This window comes from Mus pahari, chromosome 8, assembly GCF_900095145.1.
Source record: "Mus pahari chromosome 8, PAHARI_EIJ_v1.1, whole genome shotgun sequence".
Taxonomy (NCBI): domain Eukaryota; kingdom Metazoa; phylum Chordata; class Mammalia; order Rodentia; family Muridae; genus Mus; species Mus pahari.
In genome coordinates this window covers 12,255,068-12,278,751 of record NC_034597.1, presented here as the reverse complement: position 1 = coordinate 12,278,751, position 23,684 = coordinate 12,255,068, and the positions used below count along the sequence as shown (strand labels likewise).

General features: G+C 47.9%; 2 protein-coding genes across 3 annotated transcripts; both read left to right on the top strand.

Annotated features, from left to right (window-relative positions):
• The first annotated feature begins 1,691 nt into the window (after positions 1–1,691).
• Positions 1,692–11,290, top strand: Synpo2l (synaptopodin 2 like). Of its 2 annotated transcripts, XM_021203573.2 has the most exons (4): positions 1,692–1,933; positions 3,213–3,364; positions 3,756–4,270; positions 7,761–11,290. In XM_021203573.2, the coding sequence occupies exons 1-4, from the start codon at positions 1,829–1,831 to the stop codon at positions 9,932–9,934; spliced, it is 2,946 nt and encodes a 981-aa protein (XP_021059232.1). In that variant the 5' UTR covers positions 1,692–1,828; the 3' UTR covers positions 9,935–11,290. The 2 variants fall into 2 exon arrangements, with proteins under 2 accessions (XP_021059232.1, XP_021059234.1); XM_021203575.2 differs by lacking the exons at positions 1,692–1,933; positions 3,213–3,364; positions 3,756–4,270 and adding an exon at positions 5,668–5,822.
• Positions 11,291–14,605: 3,315 nt separating this feature from the next.
• On the top strand, positions 14,606–22,017 carry Myoz1 (myozenin 1). The gene is made up of 6 exons (XM_021203859.2): positions 14,606–14,783; positions 15,859–15,949; positions 17,359–17,537; positions 19,903–20,143; positions 20,502–20,667; positions 21,512–22,017. The coding sequence occupies exons 2-6, from the start codon at positions 15,877–15,879 to the stop codon at positions 21,741–21,743; spliced, it is 891 nt and encodes a 296-aa protein (XP_021059518.1). The 5' UTR covers positions 14,606–14,783; positions 15,859–15,876; the 3' UTR covers positions 21,744–22,017.
• The last annotated feature ends 1,667 nt before the right edge of the window (positions 22,018–23,684 follow it).

Genomic DNA, 23,684 nt, shown 5'->3' with positions numbered 1-23,684 from the left:
ACACTCCAGAAGAGGGAGTCAGATCTTGTTAAGGATGGTTGTGAGCCACCATGTGGTTGCTGGGATTTGAACTCTGCACCTTTGGAAGAGCAATCGGGTGCTCTTACCCACTGAGCCATCTCACCAGCCCTGCCTTCAACTTTTAATCGTCTGGGAGACATATAAATAATCGACATGCATTTGAAATATAAATGAAGAAAATATCTAATAAAATAATTAAAAGGAAAAAAATAATTGACATGATCAGCTGACATAAATCTACATGACCAGCTGACATATAATCTACATGATCAGCTGAAAAATAAAAGTGTGCACAGGAAACCTATGTTGCCTAAGGAAGAAGGAACTAGGAGATGATCAGAAAATGCTTTAAGGAAGAGGCATCAAAACAACTGAATCAGAGGTAATTAAAGTTCTCCTCAGTCCCCAGTCTCACAGTAGATGAAACAGATTTCCAATAGTAATGGGAGCACACTTGCATCAGCCCCCTTGAATCACTTACGTGACTCTAATTTAAAAGTGTATTATTGTGTGTGATATGTGGGTCATAATGACAGTTGTGTGGGGTGCTTCCCCTTCAGTGGCTTGGAGACTGCTTTTGTTGAAAGCTGACTTTTCACTTGGACCCCTGCAAGTGTCCAATGAGTGACAACTTGCACACACACACACACACACACTTATCTGAGAGAGAGCTATGCAGGCTGGGGATATAGCCCAAAACTCCATCTTTTTTGTACCATGTACAAAGCCTGATTCTATCCCTAGCATTACAGGAAGAAACATGTTAAAAATGATCTGTGTGCAGAGCACCCATCGATTGCTTCACCACCAAATACCTTTCCCCAACCATAGACCACCCTGCTGCTGTTTTTTGAACACTCCAAGGTACATGTGGAGTCAGTTTCTTCCTTCTTCCATGTGGGTACCACGGATAGAACTTAGGTCAGGCATCAGGCTTGAAATGATGAGTCATCTTCTGCATATTCTTTAACTGTACCCTCTGGAGGAAAGTTGGAGGCTTGGACCTGTCATTTCTGACCATTTGATGCATAAACTCTTATCCATCCATGTATCCATTCATGTATGTAGATATGTATGTATGTATGTAGTATGTATGTATGTATTTTAGATTTTTCTGTGTAGTCCTGGATGTTCTGGAACTTGCTGTATAGACCAGGCTAGCTTTGAACTCAGATCTGACTGCCTCTGTCTCCCAAGTGCTAGGATTAAACTCCTATTCTTCCACAAAACTCATCCTTTCAATGACCACGGCAAAGTGCACAAGTTGGTCCTGGTTCAAGAGTAAGTTCAAAGAGCAGAGCAGCACTTTTCCCTGAGGAGTTTGTGGGAGCGAACCCCATCATTTCTTAGCAACTCTGAGACTGAAGTCTCTGTTGTGTCACTTTCCAATGGACTTTGGCCAAAAGCAGTTCGGTTCATGATCCTTGGAGGAAGGCGTGGTAGCTGAGAGGTCACTTAGTTAAAAAGCACGGATCTGATCCTGAGTCCTGACTAAAAGGTCCACGCAGTAAAAGGAACATGGAAGGCAGAAATTTGCACTATAATTAGTTCTAGGAGTAACACAGGTGGGGGGGAGGGAAAATACAGCCAGAAACTATTTTGAGCAAGTTGTGATTGACAAGACATGTGTACTGGACTGTACTGATCCCAGGGCCAAGTTGCCTGCCTGTGGTGGTGGGGGTTGGGAGTAGGCCTGGGTCGGCAGGAGCAGGACAGCCGGACAGGCAGGCCGGACGGGGTACCGGCACCTCAACTTCTCTCTCAGGGACACTGTCCAAACTCCGGGGGCCACAGGCTAAGCTGTGCGATGGGTGCTGAGGAGGAGGTACAGGTCACATTAGCAGGGGGAGCACCCTGGGGCTTCCGACTTCAGGGGGGGACCGAACAGAGGAAACCTTTACAGGTATCTAAGGTAAGGGAGAGCCCCCTGAAATGATGTCTCATGGAGAAGGGAACCCAAGGGAAGTTGGGAAGAGTCCTGTGGTAGCCTTCTGGGCCCCGGGGGTGGGGGCTGGGCAGGGTGGGGGTTTGTGAAGAAGAGGTGGTGGGCAGGTGGGCAGGTAAGCATGCTCAAGGGTATAGGGGGGCAGACTGCAACCATAAGTTCCTGGAGGACTATTCGCAAAGCCAATTCTGGTTTCAGGGAGCAGAGCAAAAAGACCTGCTTCAGTACTTTAGGAAAAGAGGCTGAGTCTGGCCATGCAGTATTTGCTCCCCTAAGTGTGAGCCTCTCTACTCCAAACCCCAGGAATGTAGGGAAGGTTCTAATTTCTCTCTGACTAAAATGATATGTGACAAGCTTAAACAGTCTCTCCCAACCTAGCCCAACCCTGTCCTGTCCTGCCCTGCCCTGCCCTGCCCTGCCCTACCCTGCCAATGCCTTCAGTATTATTCTTTCTCTAAGCCATATGCATTCTCTTACTAGACAAGACTAGATGTTAGACTCTCTTAGGAAGCCATTAGCCTATGGCTTCACCCTACAGACTTAGTTTTCTGGGCTATGAAATGTGGGTAACAAAGGTGTCAATTTTTTAAACCATTTCCATTCCATACAGTGCAGTGAAAACTCTGATAGCCTGGCATCATGGCCTCCCGGAATATAGCTGGGTTACCTCAGTCTGGAATACCATTCTAAAATGTCAACACACAACAGCACCTGGGATTTCTTTCTTCCCTTTTTTTTTTTAATTTTTTAAAAGATTTATTTATTTTATATATATAAGTACACTGTCACTGTCTTCAGACACACCAGAAGAGGGCATCAGATTCCATTACAGATGGGTGTGAGCCACCATGTGGTTGCTGAGAATTGAATTCAGGACCTCTGGAAGAGCAGTCAGTGCTCTTAACCTCTGAGCCATCTCTCCAGCCTCAAGGCACCTGGGATTTCAAAACCTAGAAAAGAACTGGCCAGTAGAGAAGAAAATATGGGGACTCACCATTTCTTAGATCTCAGCCACGGAGTTTTCTCCATCCCTGGTGCAGTCCGTGATTACCCTGCTGCCTCCCTCTAGACCTATCCCTTACCTCTAGACAGGCCTCCCCGGTAGCGCCCCAGACATCTCCCTACCCTTTTTACCGCCCCCAACCCCAGATCGTCAAAAGTCAAAAACCTCTCACGTGGGTCCTTTTTGTCCCTCTATCCCTACTGGAGCTCTCCATGATCCACACTTTCTCCTCCAACACCTCAGATCCGAAGACGGAGCCAGGCTGGAAGAGCAGGACTCCGGGAGAGGGACCAGCTCTTAGCGATCAACGGGGTTTCTTGCATCAACTTCTCCCATGCCAGTGCCATGACCCTCATTGACGCCTCGGGGCGTCAACTTGTCCTTACTGTTAGGAGGTATGGAGTCCTCCCATCCTTTTTCCTCCTGGCCTAGCTCTCTCCTTGTCTGTCTCAGCTCTGTCTCACTGACCTGGCTTTAGTAACTAACAAGCACCTCTTCTGGTTATGTTTTTTCTGGGGAGAATGTTTGCGTGTACTTCCTAATGGAATGTATCTGCAACCCAGGGATGGGAGCAGGCATTTGAATGACTGGTGGACTTCAATCCTTTGCCTGTCTCCTCTTTATCATGTCTTCCTCAAAGCCTTCAGACCTCTCCTCTTCCAAGTCTACCTTCTCCACCTGTATGCTGGTCCCTTCTGTCTCCACTGCCTTGCCCCTTCATCCCCTCCAGAGCTGTTAGTTCTGTAGGTCCCTCTTTCAAACCCTGTCCTCGTTTCCATCCTCCAGGTTAACAGATGAAGGGTCTGTGAGATCTCCATCCCCGGGAGAGCTACAGGTGCTCTCGCCCTTATCACCACTGAGTCCTGAGCCCCCAGGAGCTCCTGTTTCCCAGGCTCTTCAGCCCACAAGCCTTCGTTCTCCCCCTGACAGTGAAGCTTACTATGGAGAGACAGATAGTGATGTTGATGGTCCTGCCACACAAGAGAAGCCACGTCGACCCCGCCGCCGAGGTCCTGCAAGGCCTTCCCTTCCAGGAGCCCCACCTGATGAGGTGTACCTGTCTGACAGCCCTGCAGAACCAGCACCTGTTAAAACTGGCTCTCCCAGCCAGGGCGACAGCCGTGTAAGCTCCCCATCTTGGGAGGAAGGGGCAGCCCTTCAGCCCCCACCAGCAGAGGCACTTCTGTTACCCCATGGTCCACTCCGGCCTGGTCCTCATCTCATCCCTATGGTGGGTCCTGTCCCCCACCCAGTGGCAGAAGATCTCACTACCACCTACACCCAGAAGGCCAAGCAAGCCAGTGAGTGCCTGAATCCATTTGTTTTCAATCAGGATCTGAGCCCTAAATCTGTGCCTTCATATCCACACATTCTACCTACCTCATGTTCCCTGGAAAACAGTGTTTGGGACAGGTTGAGAAGAGTAATGAAGGAGAGGAGAGTGATTTTATTCACGGTCCCTAGTTATCTTTGCTATAAGATAACCATTATCTTATAACTATCTTGTACAATGGCCCAATCCAAACTAAGAACAGACAACAGAGGGGAAATGGGGAAGGGGTCTGACTGAAGTTTTGGGTGGTGGTGGTTTTGCCAGACGTCAGGATAGAGGGTGAAGGAGCACCTGAAGCAAGGTGAGGCAACAGGGCTCTTCACAGCGCTAATTGTAGGCACAGCATGAATACTACTTGTAAGTTCATTTGGGATGCCTGGGGACTAGCAAAATAGGAAGTGGGAAAGAAAGGGATCTTTGACTTCTTATTTCGGGTTAGAATGTGGAGCTGGGCAGAACAGGCCAGGTCCCGGTCCACTTATAACAGGCTCACTGCTATTTTGATGTGAGCTCCAGAGCAGGCTCTAGTGAAGTCTCTCTCGCCCTGTGCCTCCCATTCCCCTTCCGTAGACTCTCTTTCTTTTCTTTTCTTTTCTTTTTTTTTTTTTAAAGATTTATTTATTTATTATATGTAAGTACACTGTAGCTGTCTTCAGACACTCCAGAAGAGGGCGCCAGATCTTGTTACGGATGGTTGTGAGCCACCATGTGGTTGCTGGGATTTGAACTCTGGACCTTCGGAAGAGCAGTCAGGTGCTCTTACCCACTGAGCCATCTCACCAGCCCCTCTTTTCTTTTCTTTTCTTTTCTTTTTCTTTCTTTCTTTCTTTCTTTCTTTCTTTCTTTCTTTCTTTCTTTCTCTTTCTCTCTCTTTCTTTCCTTCTTCCTTCCCTTCTCTCTTTCTTTCCTTTTTTTTTTTTTTTTTTTTTTGCCACTTTTGAGATCTCAGGATTCACTCTCTCTAGTAATTTTTCTTCTTTTCCACTATTCTGATTCTTACTTTGGAAAGTTTTATGTCTGAATTTGCAGAGGCTAAAAGCATAAGAGTTTATAGTTTACCATCCTGGGAGTGTCCCGTATCCGACAGAAAATTCCAGATGCATGCTTAAGATCCCACACTTATCCCCAATTCTCATTTTAGCACCCACCTCCCTCCCTCCATGCTGGGCAAGAGTCTATGCAATGGCTCAGGTTTATTTTTAGCCAGGCAGACCTCACAGTTGAGAGGGGGTGGGGTGAAGGGAAGGGGAGGCAGGTGCCCATGTCTATCACACCAGGAGTTGTGGGACAGGGAAAGAAGGGAGGGGGACATGTTCTAAAAACAGCTCAGTGAGCTCATTCAGCTGCCAGCTCTGGGAACAAGACAAAGGGGCTTTAAAAGGCCTTGGGGGTAGTTCAAGCTGGTCCTGCTCCAGCCAGCACCACCTTTCTCAGCATGGAGACCACCATCCAAGAGCCCCTCAGCCAAGCCAGCTGTGACAAAGCCCCAGCTCCTGAGCTCCAAGACCCATTCTATGCAGGTACTACCCTGTCCCACTCGAGAGAGTGCTGGGGGCCTAGTGTGGAGGGTAATGTCACAGCAGTGGGGGAAGGGTGGTCTTTGGGGAAGGTCATTCTCCTGTACTCTCTCGTTTTTTGCCATCCTTCCCCTTGTTCTTTCAGGAAAGTGTCACTTCCCCTTTCTCAGGATGGGTTGATGCTAAGACCACATGGCAAGAGGTTAATGGCCACATGAGCTGTGGGAAGCTCATGGGACAAGAGTGAAAAGTGAGAGTGCACTGTGAACACATGGAGACATGTATGTGTGATCTGGGAGAAGATATGTAAGAACAAGAATGTGTTGTGGCATTACACTGTGAGCAGCTTCCATCAAGAAAGCATAAGAGATGCACCCAGTGGGCCTAGGCAATATGTTAAATGCTTAGTGACTTATCTCACTGTGTTCATGTGATCTTATGAAGAGGTAGCCATTCTCATCCTCATGAAGTAATTCTCCCAGAACTGAATCCTGACTCTGATGTCTATTCTCTCGTGGATAGTACTATTTTGTGGGGACAAAAGGAATGAGGGCCCTAATTAGAAAGCAGCTTGAAAGGAAAAGTAGATGGAATGTCAGGAATCTTCCAAGAGGAACTGGCGACCATAGACAAGAAAGAATCCATGTCCAGGGCGGGGTCTTATAGCAGGGCAGCCCTTCCCACTTCCTGGCCCCACCTATTCAGGTCCCACTTAGTATAGGAACCCCTGCGTTGGTTCTTCAGCACATAGACCTCTCATGCCCACCTGATGGGGCTGCCCTGTTGAGTTTTCTACTTGAAAGACGGGGCTAATGAGAGAGGAAACCGTGCTAGTCTCCAAAGCCATTTCCCCAGTGCCAGCAGCAGCTTGTGAGAAAGAGAATGTATTTACCTGGTGACCTTGAAATCTCCTAAAGGCTTAGGGGGTTGACTTGGAGAGCGGCACTCTGCCTTTTCTTGCATCTTGGATCCAAGATTATCCCTGGATGTGAGGAGCAGAGGTATGAAGGAATGTTATAGCAGTTGGGAGGGCCAAGATCTGTTCTAAAATCCTGTCTATACCATATCAGAGCCTCTACCGGGAGAACTCTGGGAAGAACTACCTGGAGCATGTTGGTATGCAAATGCATTTTACTTTGACAACACTGTGTTTGTATATGTGAACTGATGAGTGTATAAGCTGGAACACTTGTAAATAAGAAAAGTAGAATGGAGAAATTGTGCCCATAGCCGGCTTTCAGGAGACTGATGTTATAGCAAGATGTGTGGGGAGTTGTTCCTGTGAGTGTTTATGATGTGTGGAAATGAACAACTTGATGGGTGGAATTGTGAATGAAGAAACTCATGTTAAGAATCTGTATGTTGGGCCGGGTGTGGTAATGCATGCCTTTAATTCCAGCATTTGAGAGACAGCAGCAGTTGGATCTCTGTGAGTTCAAGACCGGCCTGGTCTACATAGTGAATTCCAGGACAGCCAGGGCTATAGAGAGAGATCCTGTTACAAAAAGAGTCTGTGTGTCCTAGTTATAGAGGTAACAGGTGGGAAGTGGGGGGAAGGTCCAAGCTCTGTGCGGAGCCCGCTCACAAAGTATGGAGGAGAAAAGCACTCCTTATCTCTATTCTCACGGCTGGGTCTGATTTTCCTGCCAGTCAAGAATGATTGGCAGGTGAAGAATGTGTGAAGTGGATAAGGCTCATCTCCTGGAAAGTAGGAATGCAATCCAGGGAAGATGGGACAGAAGGGATGTGGTGTGGCAGTGTCTCTGCCCTTGGTTTCACCTTTCCGCTTCCATTCTGTCTCTAAGTCAGAGGCCTTTGCCACAGGCAAGAGACATTATGGGTCCTTTCAGTTAAAAAAAAATCAGGAGGTAGGAGCTTTGGGGAGCAAGATTAGAACAGGCTGTGACGCCCCCTGATGAATCTACATCTTCATCTCTGCAGAACTGCAACGCGCAGAAAGCCTCCAGGAGAAAAGCGTAAAAGAGGCCAAGACCAAATGCCGGACCATTGCATCCCTGCTAACAGCAGCCCCCAACCCACACTCCAAGGGGGTTCTTATGTTTAAGAAGCGGCGGCAGAGAGCCAAGAAGTACACCCTAGTGAGTTTTGGGGCCGCAGCTGGGACAGGAACCGAGGAGGAGGACGGCATCCCCCCAACGAGTGAATCGGAGCTGGACGAGGAGGCCTTCTCAGACGCCCGCAGCCTTACTAATCAATCCGACTGGGACAGCCCTTATCTAGACATGGAGCTGGCTAGGGCTGGCTTAGGCACAGCAGAGAGTCAGAACTCTGGACTGGGAGGGCAGTTAAGTGAGGTCTCTGGGCGAGGGGTCCAGCTCTTTGAACAGCAGCGCCAGCGGGTAGCCTCCAGCTCCCAGGAGCTGGCTCAGGTGGGCCCAGCAGCCATGCTTAATGGGCAGAGTCTTCAGTCCCCACCTCGAGCACAGAGTGCTCCCCCAGAGGCAGCTGTGCTCCCACTCAGCCCTTTGTCGGCCCCTGCAGCCAGCCCTACCCCCTTCTTCCCGGATGGTGGAGCCCCCAGCCCAGCGCCAAGTATCTTTAACAGGTCAGCGAGGCCTTTTACCCCAGGTTTTCAAGGGCAAAGGTCAGGTACCACCTCAGTGATTTTCCGGCCTTTAGCCCCTAAGAAGGTGAATGAAGTCTTGGGAGGCACTAGCCCCGCCCCGTCCCCCTTCGCAGCCCCTCCACAGGGGCCCACCCCTCTGCCCAGCTTCACCACAGTGGTGCCCAGCCACACGCCGGTCTCTGGGGCTTCCAGCAGTACCCAACGCTCCGCCGGTCCTGTGACCGCTACCAGCTCCTTGTACATCCCAGCCCCAAGCCGGCCCGTTACACCAGGAGGCGCCCCAGAGCCGCCCACTCCTCCTAGCGCTGCTGCCATGACCTCCACCGCTTCCATCTTCTTGTCCACTCCTCTAAGAAACTCTGCGCGCCTGGAGGCGCCGGGCCCCGCGGCCCCCGCGGCCCCAGAGCCTGCCAGCGCTCGGGAGCAGCGCATCTCTGTGCCGGCTGCCCGCACCGGCATCCTGCAGGAGGCTAGGCGCCGGGGCACCCGCAAGCAGATGTTCCGGCCTGGGAAGGAAGAGACGAAGAACTCGCCCAACCCGGAACTGCTGTCGCTGGTGCAGAACCTGGATGAAAAACCTCGGGCGGGCGGTGCGGAATCTGGTCCGGAGGAGGATGCTTTAAGCCTCGGAGCTGAAGCCTGTAATTTCATGCAGCCACTAGGGGGCAGGAGTTACAAGACCTTGCCTCAAGTATCACCGAAAACCCCGCCTCCAATGGCTCCCAAAACCCCACCCCCTACAACGCCTAAGACTCCACCTCCTGTGGCTCCTAAACCAGGGTCTCGAGGGCTCCTTGATGGGCTAATGAATGGATCGACCCCTATGGTGGGAATCCCTGAGCCTCCAAGGCTGCAGGGGAGGGGTGGGGAGCTATTTGCCAAACGGCAGAGCCGTGCCGACAGGTACGTGGTGGAAGCTGCATCTGGCTCTATCCTTAATTCAGTCCTTCGCCCTAGAAGTCCTTCTCCCACACCCTCACTGCCCCCATCCTGGAAATACTCACCCAACATCCGTGCCCCACCTCCTATTGCTTACAACCCACTTCTGTCACCCTTTTTTCCCCAAGCTGCCCGAACTCTCCCCAATAAGGTTCAATCCCAGGGACCTCGAGTGACCCCTAAGCAGGGTATCAAGGCCCTGGATTTCATGCGGCATCAGCCATACCAACTTAAAACGGCCATGTTTTGTTTTGACGAGGGTTCTTCAACTCCTGGCCCCACTTCAGGGCCTCCCAAAACCGCCCGAGTTCAGGAGATCCGCAGATTTTCCACTCCGGCTCCCCAGCCCACTGCAGAACCCTTGGCTCCCATTGTGCTTGTCCCCAGAGCAGCTACCACCTTGGACGAACCCATCTGGAGGGCAGAGCTGTCCTCATCCCCTGTCCCTAATCCAGACCATCAAGAATCTCTCAGGAGCTTTGCTGCCACTCCCAGTTCCTGTGGTTTCCAAGTAGCTAGGCCCCGGTTTTCAGCCACCCGAACAGGGTTGCAGGCCCATGTCTGGAGGCCTGGGACAGGGCACCAGTGAGCAGGGAATAGGTCCCAGGACCAAGTAATGGAACTTAGATTCCCAGAAGTTTCTTCTGCTTTGTCCTACCGGCTTTCTCCCCACATCTGAGGCCGATTGCCTCTTGCCAGAGATAGTGTTTCCCTCAGCCTCCTCAGCTCCCTGCTGGTGCTGTTAAGGCTTTTACCTCTGCTTTGCAATCTTCTCTGTATTTCCTTGCCCCTCTTGCTTCTCCACCCAGAGGTCTCAGCAGGTCTCTGTTCTTGATTTGCATTTGTGTTTCTCTCTGTGGGCAGCACTTTAGTGTTAGGTAAAAAACACACTGTAAAGTGTGACCACTGAGATCTCAGGCAAAATGGTCACTCACTAGAAGGCAAGCAACTAAGGGGCTGAACTGTGTCCTGAGCCCCTCCATCCTCCTCACTCCGCTTTCCCTAGGTTAGTTGGTATATGCCTAGGGGTGTGTGTGTGTGTGTGTGTGTGTGTGTGTGTGTGTGTGTGTATGCGTGTGGTTAGGATCTGCTCTAGAAAGACATCAAATACACATACATGTGTGCTTCTCTTGAGGCAAAGGTAAGAGAGGAGGTTTTTTTCCTACTACTGGAAGGGTCAGAAAGCTTCATAAAGACCTGTGGGGGACAAGAGGTACTGCAGAAAAGCTCCTTCGAGAGGAGTATCTGTAGCATGTAGAGATATGTGCACAGCATCTTGTGAAATTAACGAGTCTGACAAGACTGGGAGGCAGGGACAATTTTCATGGGCCTGAGTTATACAAGCTAGACTCTGAATAAAACTAAGAATTCTATTTCCTTGGATTACAGGAAGTTAGCAACCCTGTGCTGAGCACATCAGAATCCAGAAAGTAAAAAAGAAAATTTCTTCTGAACTGCTTAATGAGTGTAAGACAGAAAGGGTGATGAAGAGAGCCAGAGTGGATGGGGAGAACAAGGCAAAAGCCAGGAACAAGGCTGGAATGAGTGAAAGTGACCAAGGAGAGAGGAAAGTTGGCCAACAAGAAACTATGTGAGGGGGCCTGGGGGAGTTCTGAGTTCAGGAGAAGAACCCATTTGTTATAGCAAATGTGTGAGGATGTTCAGTGGCTGTGTTACCTCCTGGGAATCTGACCTTCCACCCTTCTGGAGCTTATCCTGATGACCTGGGAAACACTGAGCCCAAACCTCTCTTCTGTCCCACCCTACCTGTATAAGCCCAGCACTTTGCAGCTTCAGACCCTCATGTCTGATCCCAGAAGGACAAGGACTGCCCTTCCTTGAAGACCACCACCAGCCATGCTTGCTGTTTGACCTGGAAACCAATCTTTTCCTTTGCAACATTGGGTGTCACAATTCTTTGGTTTGTGCACAAGAATAAACGTATGCCCACACTGTCTGCTTCTGTCATCTCTTCTGGTTTTATACCCAGTCCTGATTTCTTTATGGTCTTTTCTAGCCCATTGTGCTCATCTGATCCAAGCTCCCTGCCTCTCTTCCTGGCTTCCCCTCCTGCCCTGGCAATTGTCTTGCTTTGATCTAATCTTCCTCATCACTCCTCTGGTTACCTCATCCTGCAGTCTCTCCACGTAGAGCCTCTCCCTCTTCTTCAGAAGCTCATTCTTTCTAGACAAGGCTCAGTTTGCACAACTCAGATTAATGGGAAAGTCTCCCTGAGCCCTTTGTCATGGGCATTTCCTGGCTCTCCAGAGGAAGTAGCTATGTTAACCATTCTCTGGGAACCACAAGATAGGAATACAGTGGCAGGTATGAGTGGCAGACAGAAGAGAGTGTGGAGTGAGACTAAAATAAGAATTCAGGGACTGACTGAAAAGATGGAGAAGGAACGTGCCACTACTTAGCTTACCAGCAGGGGGCATATTTGTGCCAATGACCAGATGCTCCCAAGTGCAGAGTCTAAGAATTCCAAAGAAAGGTCTGAGACATCATAGGCTCAATAGCATGTCTTTATACATTTGACTTCAGGTATTTGGTCATAGGAGATCAGACCTTAAGGCTTGTTTTTTGTTGTTGTTGGGTTTTTGTTTTTGTTTACAGGATTGTAGTAGTAATAACAAGTTACCTTTCACTACTTATGTTTTTTTCCCTGTTTCCTTGGTTTAGGAGGAAATGTACCAAAGATGAAATGTCTGGGCAGCAGCCATCTGCGTGTGTGTAGGGAGGACTTTCAGCCCCCAGTGTAAATAAGGCAAGAATAGGATGGAAGAAGGGTGTGGTCAGGAAGGATGGGGATGGATCAAGGAGTTCACAGAGGGCAGGGTGACGCTTCATTCTGGACGCTTCAGAAGCCGCTTCCTGTGAAGAATGGGAACAAGGGAGGGTTGAGTGTGAACAATCCAATGACACGTGTGTAAAAATGTCATAAAGATTTTTGAGACAAGGTTTTCCTGTATAGCTCTGGGACTTAAGAGCACCTGCCTGTGCTTTTGGAGTGTTGAGATCAAAGGCATACATCACTATGCTGGGCTCAAGAAACCTATAATTTTATATGTTTACTAAATTAACACCTATGCCCACCCCCACCCCCCAAAAGCCAATTCCTTAGGCACCTGTATAAGGATAAAAGGTACAGAAGCAAGCTGGTTTCAGAACATGAGTGGAAGATGAGGGCAGATCCAGGGTATCACTTTAGCTCCTACCCTTCCTAATGCTGTGACTCTTTAATACAGTACCTTACGTTGTGTTGACCCACAACCATAAAATTACTACTATTATCATCATCATCTTAAAGATTTATTTATATTATGTATATGAGTACACCATTGCTCTCTTTAGACACACCAGAAGAGGGCATCAGACCCCATTGCAGATGGTTGTGAGCCACCATGTAGTTGCTGGGAATTGAACTCAGTACCTCTGAAAGAGCAGTCAGTGCTCTTAACCACTAAGCCATCTCTCCAGCCCCTATTATTATTATTTTGAGACAGGGTTTCTTAGCCCTGGCTGTCCTGGAACTCACGTTGTAGACCAGGTTGACCACCCAACTCTCAGATTCACCTGCCTCTTCTTCCCAAGTGCTGAGATTAAAGGCGGGTGTCACCATGCCAGGCCTTGTTTTGTTTTGCGAGACAAAGTTTGTCTGTGTGGCCCTGGCTGTCTTGGAACTCACTCTGTAGACCAGGCTAGCCTGGAACTCAGGGACCTGTTGGGGACCAGGCTGAGATCAACCAGGCCTTCGACAGCTCTCACCTAATAGCCAAATGGTCCTTTGTTGAGAGCTGTGTCCCCCCTCCTTCCAAAGATTGCTCTATCTCTTTTCCTCCCAAAGCTGCCCATGGGAATCATTTGATCTTTGCCCTGAGATGACACCTGGGGCTGTTAAGAAGTATCCAGCGGGCTGGTGAGATGGCTCAGTGGGTAAGAGCACTCGACTGCTCTACCGAAGGTCCGGAGTTCAAATCCCAGCAACCACATGGTGGCTCATAACCATCTGTAACAAGATCTGATGCCCTCTTCTGGAGTGTCTGAAGATAGCTACAGTGTACTTACATATAATAAATAAATAANTAAATCTTTAAAAAGAAGAAGAAGAAGAAGAAGAAGAAGAAGAAGAAGAAGAAGAAGAAGAAGAAGAAGAAGAAGAAGAAGAAGAAGAATAATTCTGGCATTCTGGAGTTGCCCTAAACAAACACCTTGGGCTGTAATGCCTTGGGCTGTAATGGAGGACCCGGACTTCAGAGATAAGCTGCCTGGTGTTCCTAAGCAGCAGAGCCAGAGTCCTGAGATAAATCACTGAAAAGTTTCACACCTGCAGTCATCAATCCCCATTTGTCCTTCACTCTGATTCATTTGATCATGCTTTAACCCCTCCCTATCTCCTCTCCCTGTATGCCTTAAAAACTGGGCTTTTAACCTTCAATAAACGAGACCGTGACAAAAAGCTGTCGGTTGCATGGTCTCTTTCTCTTTCTCGCCCATTTTACTTTTCAGGCTCGGTCCCCCTCGACCCCATGGAATAACTAGGTCCCGCTGGACTGCGATAGGGACCTACCTGTCTCTACCTCTCAAGTGCTGGGATTAAAGGTGTGCACCATAAAATTATTTTTGTTGCTACTTCATAACTGTAATTTTGATACTGTTATGAATTGTAATGTAAATATCTATATTAGCGATATCTGATATCTGACCCCTGTGAAAGGGTTGTTTGACCCCCACAGGGGTCAGGATTCACAGGTTGAGAACAGCTATACTGAGAGTACTCACAGGCCTCTATCACATCATTTACACTAGGGTTCACTAAGTTGGTTCCTCAACCTGCCAAGATCTAACCCTCTAAGACAGAAAGCCGACCTATTCAGGAAGTTAGAAGCAATGTCACTGTGAAAATTTCCATCCTATCTTCAACTTAGGGCCTTAATCCCTCTCACCTCCAAATAGACTCATGGGTCCCCTCCAGCCCTGGCCTGGAATGGAGTGGCCCACAAATCATGTTTTCTGTTTTGTTTTTCCCCTATACCTACTCTTAATTCTTACCCACCACTATCTGTCTGCTCCCTCTCGGTCTCTGCTTTCAATTGCCTCCTGAAATGCTTCTCTGGAAAAAGAAGGCAAAGAGGAGGCACACCCCTTCAGCTGACTGATTCCCTGGCTCAGACAGTCTGGTGGGAACATTTTGTAGCCGTGTTTCCCTCTTCCTGAACCTCAGGCAAGGAGGGCAGGCTCTCGGTTCCAGGGTCTCAGTACCCCCTGTGCCATCTGAGCTGCTTGTGCTCATCAACTCTATTAATAACCTCCTCCCTCCCCCACTGCCGGTGCTGCCCCTACGCTCTCCCGGCCCGGCTCAGGTTCTCCAGTCACTGCAGCTTAGTCCTCCGAAGCTGCTGGACCCCAGGGAGAGCTGACCACCAACTGAGCAGCTGGTAAGTCTCTGGTTCTACCTTCTGGAGGAAGGGGCTGGAGCCCACTCTGCCCACCTCCTTGTTTGCAATTGTGATTCTTCAGCCTCAGGGAATGGCCTCTCTTCTCATCTCTGCTCAGCTGCCAACAGTCCAGTTGGAGTTACAGAGTTGGAAAGAAAGGGACCTAAGGACTTGGGAGGAATTAAGATATGTGGGGAGGAACCTGATGGATGGGAAAGGGTGCTTTGGAATGCCACTAAGTTGGTAGAGTGTAGTTGCGTTTGCGAGACAGGACGCCACAGAAAATAGCAGGGCTGTCAGGGAGAGGATGGTGAGCATACATTTTCCTATCTTGTCGCCATCCATAGCCAGACAGAGCTCATTCCTGTGTTTATGTCCCCCACCCCCAATTCTCTACTTCCATGCACAATATTGCTGAGCTGACATCTGCCCCGGCTCAAATGCCCTTAGCTCGCTCTCTGCCCCAGCTCTGCACCTTGGGATAGGCGCGCCTGAAGGCAAGAGGAACACACCCATGACCACTCGGGCCATGTTCCAGCTGGCCTCCTGGAAGAACAACAACCTCTCCTTCCTATGGAGAAGGTTTCGGCTGAATCTCCTCAACACTAACTAGCAGAACATTGCTTTACCCCCATGGACCTTGAGGGAAGCCTAAGGAGGAGACCAGAGTCTGGAGCCACAGTTGTAGTCTGATACCCCAATACGAATAAGGACTTTAAGTCACGCCAGGCCCAGAAGCCTGAGTGCATTGCTCTGCCAGTGTTGCTTTTGAAACCTCCCTCGGCCCTAGCTGTATTTCTGATGCCCACACAGGAGCTATGGAAAGCAGACACAGCCGGTTGGTAAGAGGTAAGGAAAGGGGTACAGTTCTGCCTCCTGTCCTGCTTCCAAAGAAAACAGAAGACTGTGACAGTTTACATTTTGGGGATACTAATTTCTGTAAAAATGTATGCATGCATGCACACACATATGCAAACATGCACATGGAAAAAAATCTGAAGAAATTTTGTCCTTAACCCCAAGTAGTACCGCTGTAGTGTAGATGCTCATTCTCCCACTCCATCTCTCCTTCCAGGTCAGATCCCTCTCCACCATGCCACTCTCAGGAACCCCGGCCCCCAACAAGAGGAGGAAGTCAAGCAAACTGATTATGGAGCTCACTGGAGGTAGGGTGTGTGTGCTTGTAGAGCCCCAATGCAGGACTTTTAAGAGCATGCCTGACTCAAGGGTCCCAGAAATGACATAAGACAGGATATAAGTCAGAGTGAAAAAAAAACAAGAGGAATTGCAGGTGTGGAGGGTGTGGGGGATGGGGTGATGGGAGAGGTGAGAAGGGGCAGGAAGAAGAGACAGGAAGAACTCAGCATTCACTCTGTGTCCATCCTCCTATCCTTCCCATTGATTACTCTGAGACAACACCCTGCTAAGATACTGGACATTTTAGCAGGATCCATAGTCAGTCAAGTCTGTGCCTGCGAGGACCCAGCTAGGCCTCACCAAATGGTTAACTTCCTTATTTCTTTCTAAGTGTTAGGGAACTTGTGTAAGCATTTAAAATAGGAAACTACACAGCCACACTCCCTGGGGATGCTCACGAGTTACCAAGTGTGAAGTTCCCCCGATACCTTTGGAGTCAGAGTTCACTGAAGAGAAAAAGAAAGGAAAGAAGACAAGGATCTGTATTTGGAGATGTGCAGTTGCACATGGGATTGGCCTATCAGCTTTCCCGGCCCAGGGTGTAATTTCTCCCATGGCTACTGTCTGTAGCGTTCTCTTATACTTGTTCTCCTTCACTTCATGCCCATGCCCCTTGGCCGGGTTACCTCTCTACTCAAATATTCCAACCCTATATGTCATTCCCTTTGTTCCCTTGTGCTCTCGCTACCTCCAATCCAGGAAATCAAAACAAAACAAAAACACTTCTCATGGGTTGTGGATGGTAGTGTATCCTTTAATCCTAGAACTTAGGAGGTGACAGAAGGAGCCCGGGCAAGGGGCAGGGGGAAGGGGCATAGGGAAGGGGGCAGTGAGCAGGGACATCTTTGTGAGTTCAAGGCCGAATCAGTCTAGTAGTGAATTCCAGGCCAGTCAGTGCTACATAGTGAGACCTTGTCACACACACACACACACACACACACACACACACACACACACACACACACACTGAAGAGATGGTGAGATGACTCAGTGGTTAAGAACACTTGCTGCTCTTGCAGAGAATCCAGGTTCAGCCCCAGCACACACAAGGTGGCTCTCACAACCATCAGTAACTCCAGTGCCAGGGCATCTGAGCCCCCTTCTCACCTCTAGGGGCACCAGGCATGTATTTGGTGCTCATATATATGTGCAGGGAAAACAGTCACACATATAAAACATAAATAGATCTTTGAAAAATCTTTTAAAAGACACACAAGACCAACAAAATCTTCTTGTAAACCAGACAGCCCTGGTCAGCATCGGCTCACTAAACGGTCTCTTTTAGAATACACTCAGCTGTGGCGGGGGTGCTTCCCTTCCCAGTCCGGAAAGCCCTCCTTTTCTCTTTCTATTGCGTCTTCTCTACCTCCTGGATAAGGTGGCCGGGAGAGCTCAGGCCTGAACCTGGGCAAGAAGATCAGTGTCCCGAGGGACGTGATGTTAGAGGAACTGTCACTTCTTACCAATCGAGGCTCCAAGATGTTCAAGCTGCGGCAGATGCGGGTGGAGAAATTTATCTATGAGAACCACCCCGATGTTTTCTCTGACAGTTCAATGGTGAGTATGGACATCAACCACTCTGTCAAAGTCTGGTGTCTTTCCTGGCAGCTTCTCAGTAGCCCCCCCCCCCCAAACTCCCCAAATACCACCAACCTCCTCTCCATGAGAAATGAGGAGGTCTTTATAAGCTCCTACATTCCCAACCAGTCTAGGGTGGGTAACGGTCCATTTCTGAAGCTTAGTCCTCATCCTAGAGCGAGTGCGGGCATGAGGACCACACCCATAGGGAGAAAATTCCTTCCCAGGGTGGCTACGTGTTAAAATAGTGTCGCCAGATAAAACGCAGGACACCCAGTTCTGTATTTTGATGCTAAGATACACGATTAGTAACTTTCTACTAAAATGTGTTCTTTTCTTTGCATTATTGGGGACATAAAACAAGAATTAAGACCTACAGAATCTTGGGGCTGACTGTATAGCTGAGTGGCAGAGCAGGTGCTTAGAGTGCATGGGATCCTAGGTTTCATTTCCAGTAACGCCTCCCTCCCCCACCCCCCTAAATCCAACAGTAGGCAAGCAAAAGTCCAGAGAGTATGCAGTTAAATTTGACCTCCAGATTTACCCAATGAGCCGGGTCTCTGAGGAGGTCGAGGGAGGAGGGTTACTTGTGAGTTGGAGAAACGTTTTTACAATGAATAGTTGTTAAATATGTTACCTATAATGTGTAGCTTTTTGGATTTATAAACAATATAAGATTTGAATAATAAAAATTAGGGTTTTGTTGTTGTTCTTGGTGTTGGTCTCAGAATCTTACCATGTAAATCTGGTTAGCCTGGAACTATGTAGACCAGGCTGGCCTCAAACTCACGGAGCTCTACCTGCCTCTGTCTCCTGATTTCCAGGGTTAAAGATGTGTTTGCTATATTTTACATTTAAATACACAACTTTTTTAAAAAAAATTTTGGGTTTTGTTTATTGGAGATAGGATTTCCCTGTGTAGCCCTGGCTTGTCCTGGAACTCTCTTTGTAGACCAGGCTGGCTTCGAACTCACAGAGATTCACCTGCCTCTTCCTTCTGAGAGCTAGGATGAAAGGTGTGTGCCACCACCTATCAACTATAAATGCTTTCTTAATGTAAACACATCCCATTAAATATCTAAGGCATATTTTATACTAAAAATATTATATACCTGAATGTTAAATTTGAGTGATTATACTTTATTTGGTAAATCTCGGAATGTTAGAAGAGGCCACTGAGGTTTTAGAGCCCTCTTCATTTTGAAAGATGCCTGACAGGGGAACTAAAGTCTTCCTTCTTTAAGGTCACACATCTTCTAGTCAGGCTTCTCCAAGAAAGGGAAAATAGGGATTGGAGAGAGGCCAGGCACAGGATGTTACCATAGAGGAGATGGGGCCTGGCTCCCTTTCCTCGCTTCCTCCTCCGCCTTCTTTCTCTGGGTGATTGGGGGGCAGTGGAAACAGATGCCTACATGGACCTGGCCAAGGAGGAGTGTCTGTCACTAGCCCTTCTGCAGGATCAGAGTAAAAGTGCTGAGTGGGTCATAGCTAACTTTAGGAGGCCAAAAGCCCTCCTCCGTGCCGGGTCTGGTTACACTGGATGGACTGTGGGGGACACAGGGTAAGGTGTCCAGGAGGGCCTCCTCAAGGAGTTGGTGGGACTATTTTTAGGCTTTGGAGCCCAAACCGGTGCTGCCCTTTTGGCCCTCCTCCCTGCCTCACCTGCTACAGTTGCACTGTAAGAAAGCTCTGGCCTGATGGTCATCAGGAGGAAGAGAGAGGCCTGAGCAGAGGGAGAGGTCTCCCTGCAGGGCAAACTGAGAAGGGGAGGGACAGAGTTGGGTTTTGTTTTGTTTTTTTTTAAAGATTTATTTATTTATTATATGTAAGTACACTGTAGCTGTCCTCAGACACTCCAGAAGAGGGAGTCAGATCTTGTTAAAGATGGTTGTGAGCCACCATGTGGTTGCTGGGATTTGAACTCCAGACCTTCGGAGGAGCAGTCGGGTGCTCTTACCCACTGAGCCATCTCACCAGCCCTTTGTTTTGTTTTTTGATTCTTTTTATTTTTCTTTCAAATCAAAATTGGATTTTTCCTGGAAACCGACCCTCGCGGTTTCTTGCTGAGAAGATATTTTGGCTTGCTTTGTCTTGCCAAGATAGGATTGGGAGTGGAAAATGAGCTGCCTTACCCTGAGGTATAATCAGGGAATTATACCTCTCCCAGAAAGTAGTTCCCTCAGGCTGACAATCTTCCTATGCATTCATTAGCACTGATTTCTCAGAGCCTTAGGGTCTCCTGGCTGGCCCTTAGCTGTCACCCCTCCTTATGTATATACCTCTGTCTCCGTGCCTTTTCCACACCCATTGCTAATCTTCTTCTTGCTTTGTACTTTCTTTTCAGGATCACTTCCAGAAGTTTCTTCCCACAGTGGGAGGACAGCTGGAGACAGCTGGTCAGGGCTTCTCCTATGGCAAAGGCAGCAGCGGAGGCCAGGCTGGCATCAGTGGCTCGGCTGGACAATATGGCTCTGACCGTCATCAGCAGGGCTCTGGGTTTGGAGCTGGGGGTTCAGGTGGTCCTGGGGGCCAGGCTGGTGGAGGAGGAGCTCCTGGCACAGTAGGGGTTGGAGAGCCCGGATCAGGCAAGTATTCTCACCAGAAGTAATGTGTTTGATCCCCACGGCAGACATGTCCCTAGGAATGAGGCCTAGTTGAGATGTGGAAGAGGGGGACAGAGGTGTCTTGGATCCAGAAGGTATCCAGGATACAGCAATGTGTTCACTCTACCCACAGCCTTATCTTTTAGTCCTCCCCCTCCAGCCTGTCCTCCACTCACAAATCTCACTCCATTACAAACCATATACAATTCCCAGGATAATATATATACCTCTGGGTCTAGACTCAGCTACTTCCTTAATGGTAGGATATGGGATTAGCTTTCATTAGCTATTAATAATAGCTGCTATTATTTGTTTTACACTTCTCTTTCATGGCTACCAGGTGACCAGGCAGGTGGAGATGGAAAACATGTCACTGTGTTCAAGACTTATATCTCCCCATGGGATCGGGCCATGGGGGTTGACCCTCAGCAAAAAGTGGAACTTGGCATTGACCTACTGGCATACGGGGCCAAAGCCGAACTCCCCAAATATAAGTCCTTCAACAGGTAGGACAGTGGGGAAGACACCAGATGTGTTCCATTGTGTGATACAGTGCTTGACTTTGGATGTGGTTTTAGTTCAAATGTTTCAGAAGGGGGCTTAGGTGTAATGGCAGGAATATGGGACCCTCATAAAAGCTCTGCCGCTTGCCTCTCATAGCAGCGTGGTGAAGGACAAGATTTGTTGGGAACCAAGATCTCTATGTCAGTTCACTGATCAGCAGTTAGGCACTTATTCTTTTCAGTGTGGGTTTTTTTTGAAGGTAAAATGGGGATTCTACACTTTATGGTGGGAGGCGTTTCTTGGCTCCCTCTCACTCAAGGTAACGATGCCATTACTCTCCCTATAGGATAATTCTTTCTTTATGCTCTGCTCCAAGTTTCTATTGTTTTAGAATTGGGAATTGTAGACCGTGGATAGGAGATCTGTGTAAGAGCAGGTTGAGGAAGGTCTACAGAAGTGCTTTTGCATTTGATGGTCAAATCTTCCAGCCACTATCCCTTTGAGATGGCGTTAGAGTTGGAGTTATAAGTTACAGTATACATTGTAACTTAGGATGGTCTCATACTCTTGGCTCTATAGTACTTGCGGCCAAAATGCTGGTGTATGTCACATCTGTCCATGAGAGCATGTAGTCTACTAGACTCCTTTCATCACTAACTTTGGATAGATGAACAAGCCAGGTGAATGAGTGTTGAAGGAGAAGGAGAACCAGAAGCATGGATGCAATCTCTATGATTTATACACTCTCCTTCCTTAAAACAGGGTAACAGCTCAAGTATTCTTCAAGTACTTTCTCTTTTACTCTGATTTTTAATTATGTAACATGTCTGCCCCCTCCCCCATCAGGACAGCAATGCCCTACGGTGGATATGAGAAGGCCTCCAAACGCATGACCTTCCAGATGCCCAAGTTTGACCTGGGGCCTCTGCTGAGTGAACCCCTGGTCCTCTACAACCAGAACCTCTCCAACAGGCCTTCTTTCAATCGAACCCCTATCCCCTGGTTGAGTTCTGGGGAGCATGTAGACTACAACGTGGATATTGGTATCCCCTTGGATGGAGAGACAGAGGAGCTGTGAAGTGTCTCCTCTTGTCATGTGCATCATTTCCCTTCTCTGGTTCCAATTTGAGAATGGATGCTGGACAGGATGCCCCAACTGTTACTCCAGTATTCTGTGGCAATGGAGGGTAAAGAGTGGGATCCATTGCCTTTCCGAAACCCTTCAGGTTCCCACTCCGAAGCATCCCTCCTCACCAGCTCAGAGCCCCCATCCTGCTGTTCCATATGGAATTTGCTCTTTTATGGAATTTTCTCTGCCACAGGTAACAGTCAATAAACTTCAAGGAAATGAACTCATTCTTCCTCTGGTATTTGAAGGCAGAGAGAACTGAGGATGATGATGCACAAAGGCTAATTAGAGCAAAAGACTGAACACTCTTTGTTCAGACTTTAGGACCATATATGAGCTTCGGTTGCTTACACACCCACACCTGCATCAATAACCACAAAACACATTCATCAGCTATAAACAAAGAATATATTCAGTATTGCATGAGATAAAGTCTTGTGTGTAAACCCACATACTGGCCCATGTGTGTATAAAGCTAAGAAGCTACTGTACACTGATTAGGAAATAAATATTGGTAACATTTAAAACTAATGTTATCTTTGTGTAAGCCAGTTAGAAGCTGGGAAACACCAGGAAAGGAAAAATGGGTGTTAAGAAAGTGAAGGTTCCTTTGACTTTTCATGAAGCAAGACCATGTTTAAAGTTACTGGATGAGCTGAAGAGATGGCTCAGCAGTTTAAGTACTTACTGATCTTCAAAAGGACCAGCCATAATGGGCTGCTTACAACCATTTATAATCCCAGTTCCAAGGGATATGTTACCATCTTCTGGCTTTCCAGAGCTCCAGGCACGAGTGTAGTTCACACACATACATGCAGACAAAACACTCATATACATAAAATAAAAATAAGTAAATCTAAAGTTACCAGAATCCAGAGTAAGCTTGGAAATATAAAAGCTTATATGAGGCTGGAGAGATGGCTTAGAAGTTCAAACACTTGTTGCTCTTGCAGAAGACTGTAGTTTAGTTAGTTCTAAGCACCCACATTGTGGTTCACAATCCCTTGTACTTCCATAGGCACCTGGCACCAGTGAAGTGCATATACATACATGTAGGCAAAGCAGTCATAGATATAAAAGGACTAAACAGGAGACCAGACAGAATGGAGAAAGAAGCAGAAGAAACCCTCTATAGTGACAGTGTGCTTGGTTCTGTGAGCACAGCAAGAAATGACCTAAAGCTTCTAGGAGATTAGTGATGTTCAAAAAGTACAGTGCTTAAAGAAACCATGAAAGCACAATAGGAATGATTGACAATACTCCTATATTGGTTTCCAACTTCGGGGCCTGGAATTCATTATGTAGATCCTGCCTCTGTCTCTTCAGTGCTGGAATTGAAGTTTAATATTTAGAATTGTTTTGACTACTAAAATCTTTTTCTTTTTAGAGACCAGCCTGGGCTACTTGAGATACTATCCCAAGTTTTGGAGAATTTTTTATGTTCTTTAAATGTCTAAGCAAAACTCTGTATGTGCATTTTCTTAAAAATGTTTGCATAGCTTGGATGCTTCCTCAAAGTACCTAAAATAAGGTTTAGATGGAGACAGTGCATTTGGAAGTGAAACCCCAGTAGCATAAAGGAGTGAGGAGAAAGCCAGTAACAGGTACTTTGGGTAATGGCTGAGTCCCACTGGAAATCTCAGGCAGCCATGCTACTCCAAGAATGACCCATGACTGGCAGAAGCAGTATCTGAGGAGCTCAAAAGTGGGCATGGGGGCTTGCATTTGGCATTGTGGTGGGCATTTGACCCTGTGGTGGGCATTTGGGAGGTGCAGGAGGATCATGGGAAATTTGAGGCCAGCTTATGTACAGTGAATTCTAGGCCAGTCAGGAAAGGCTACAACAGCAAACTTCTGTCACAAACAATAACAGCAAAATCCAAAGAAACA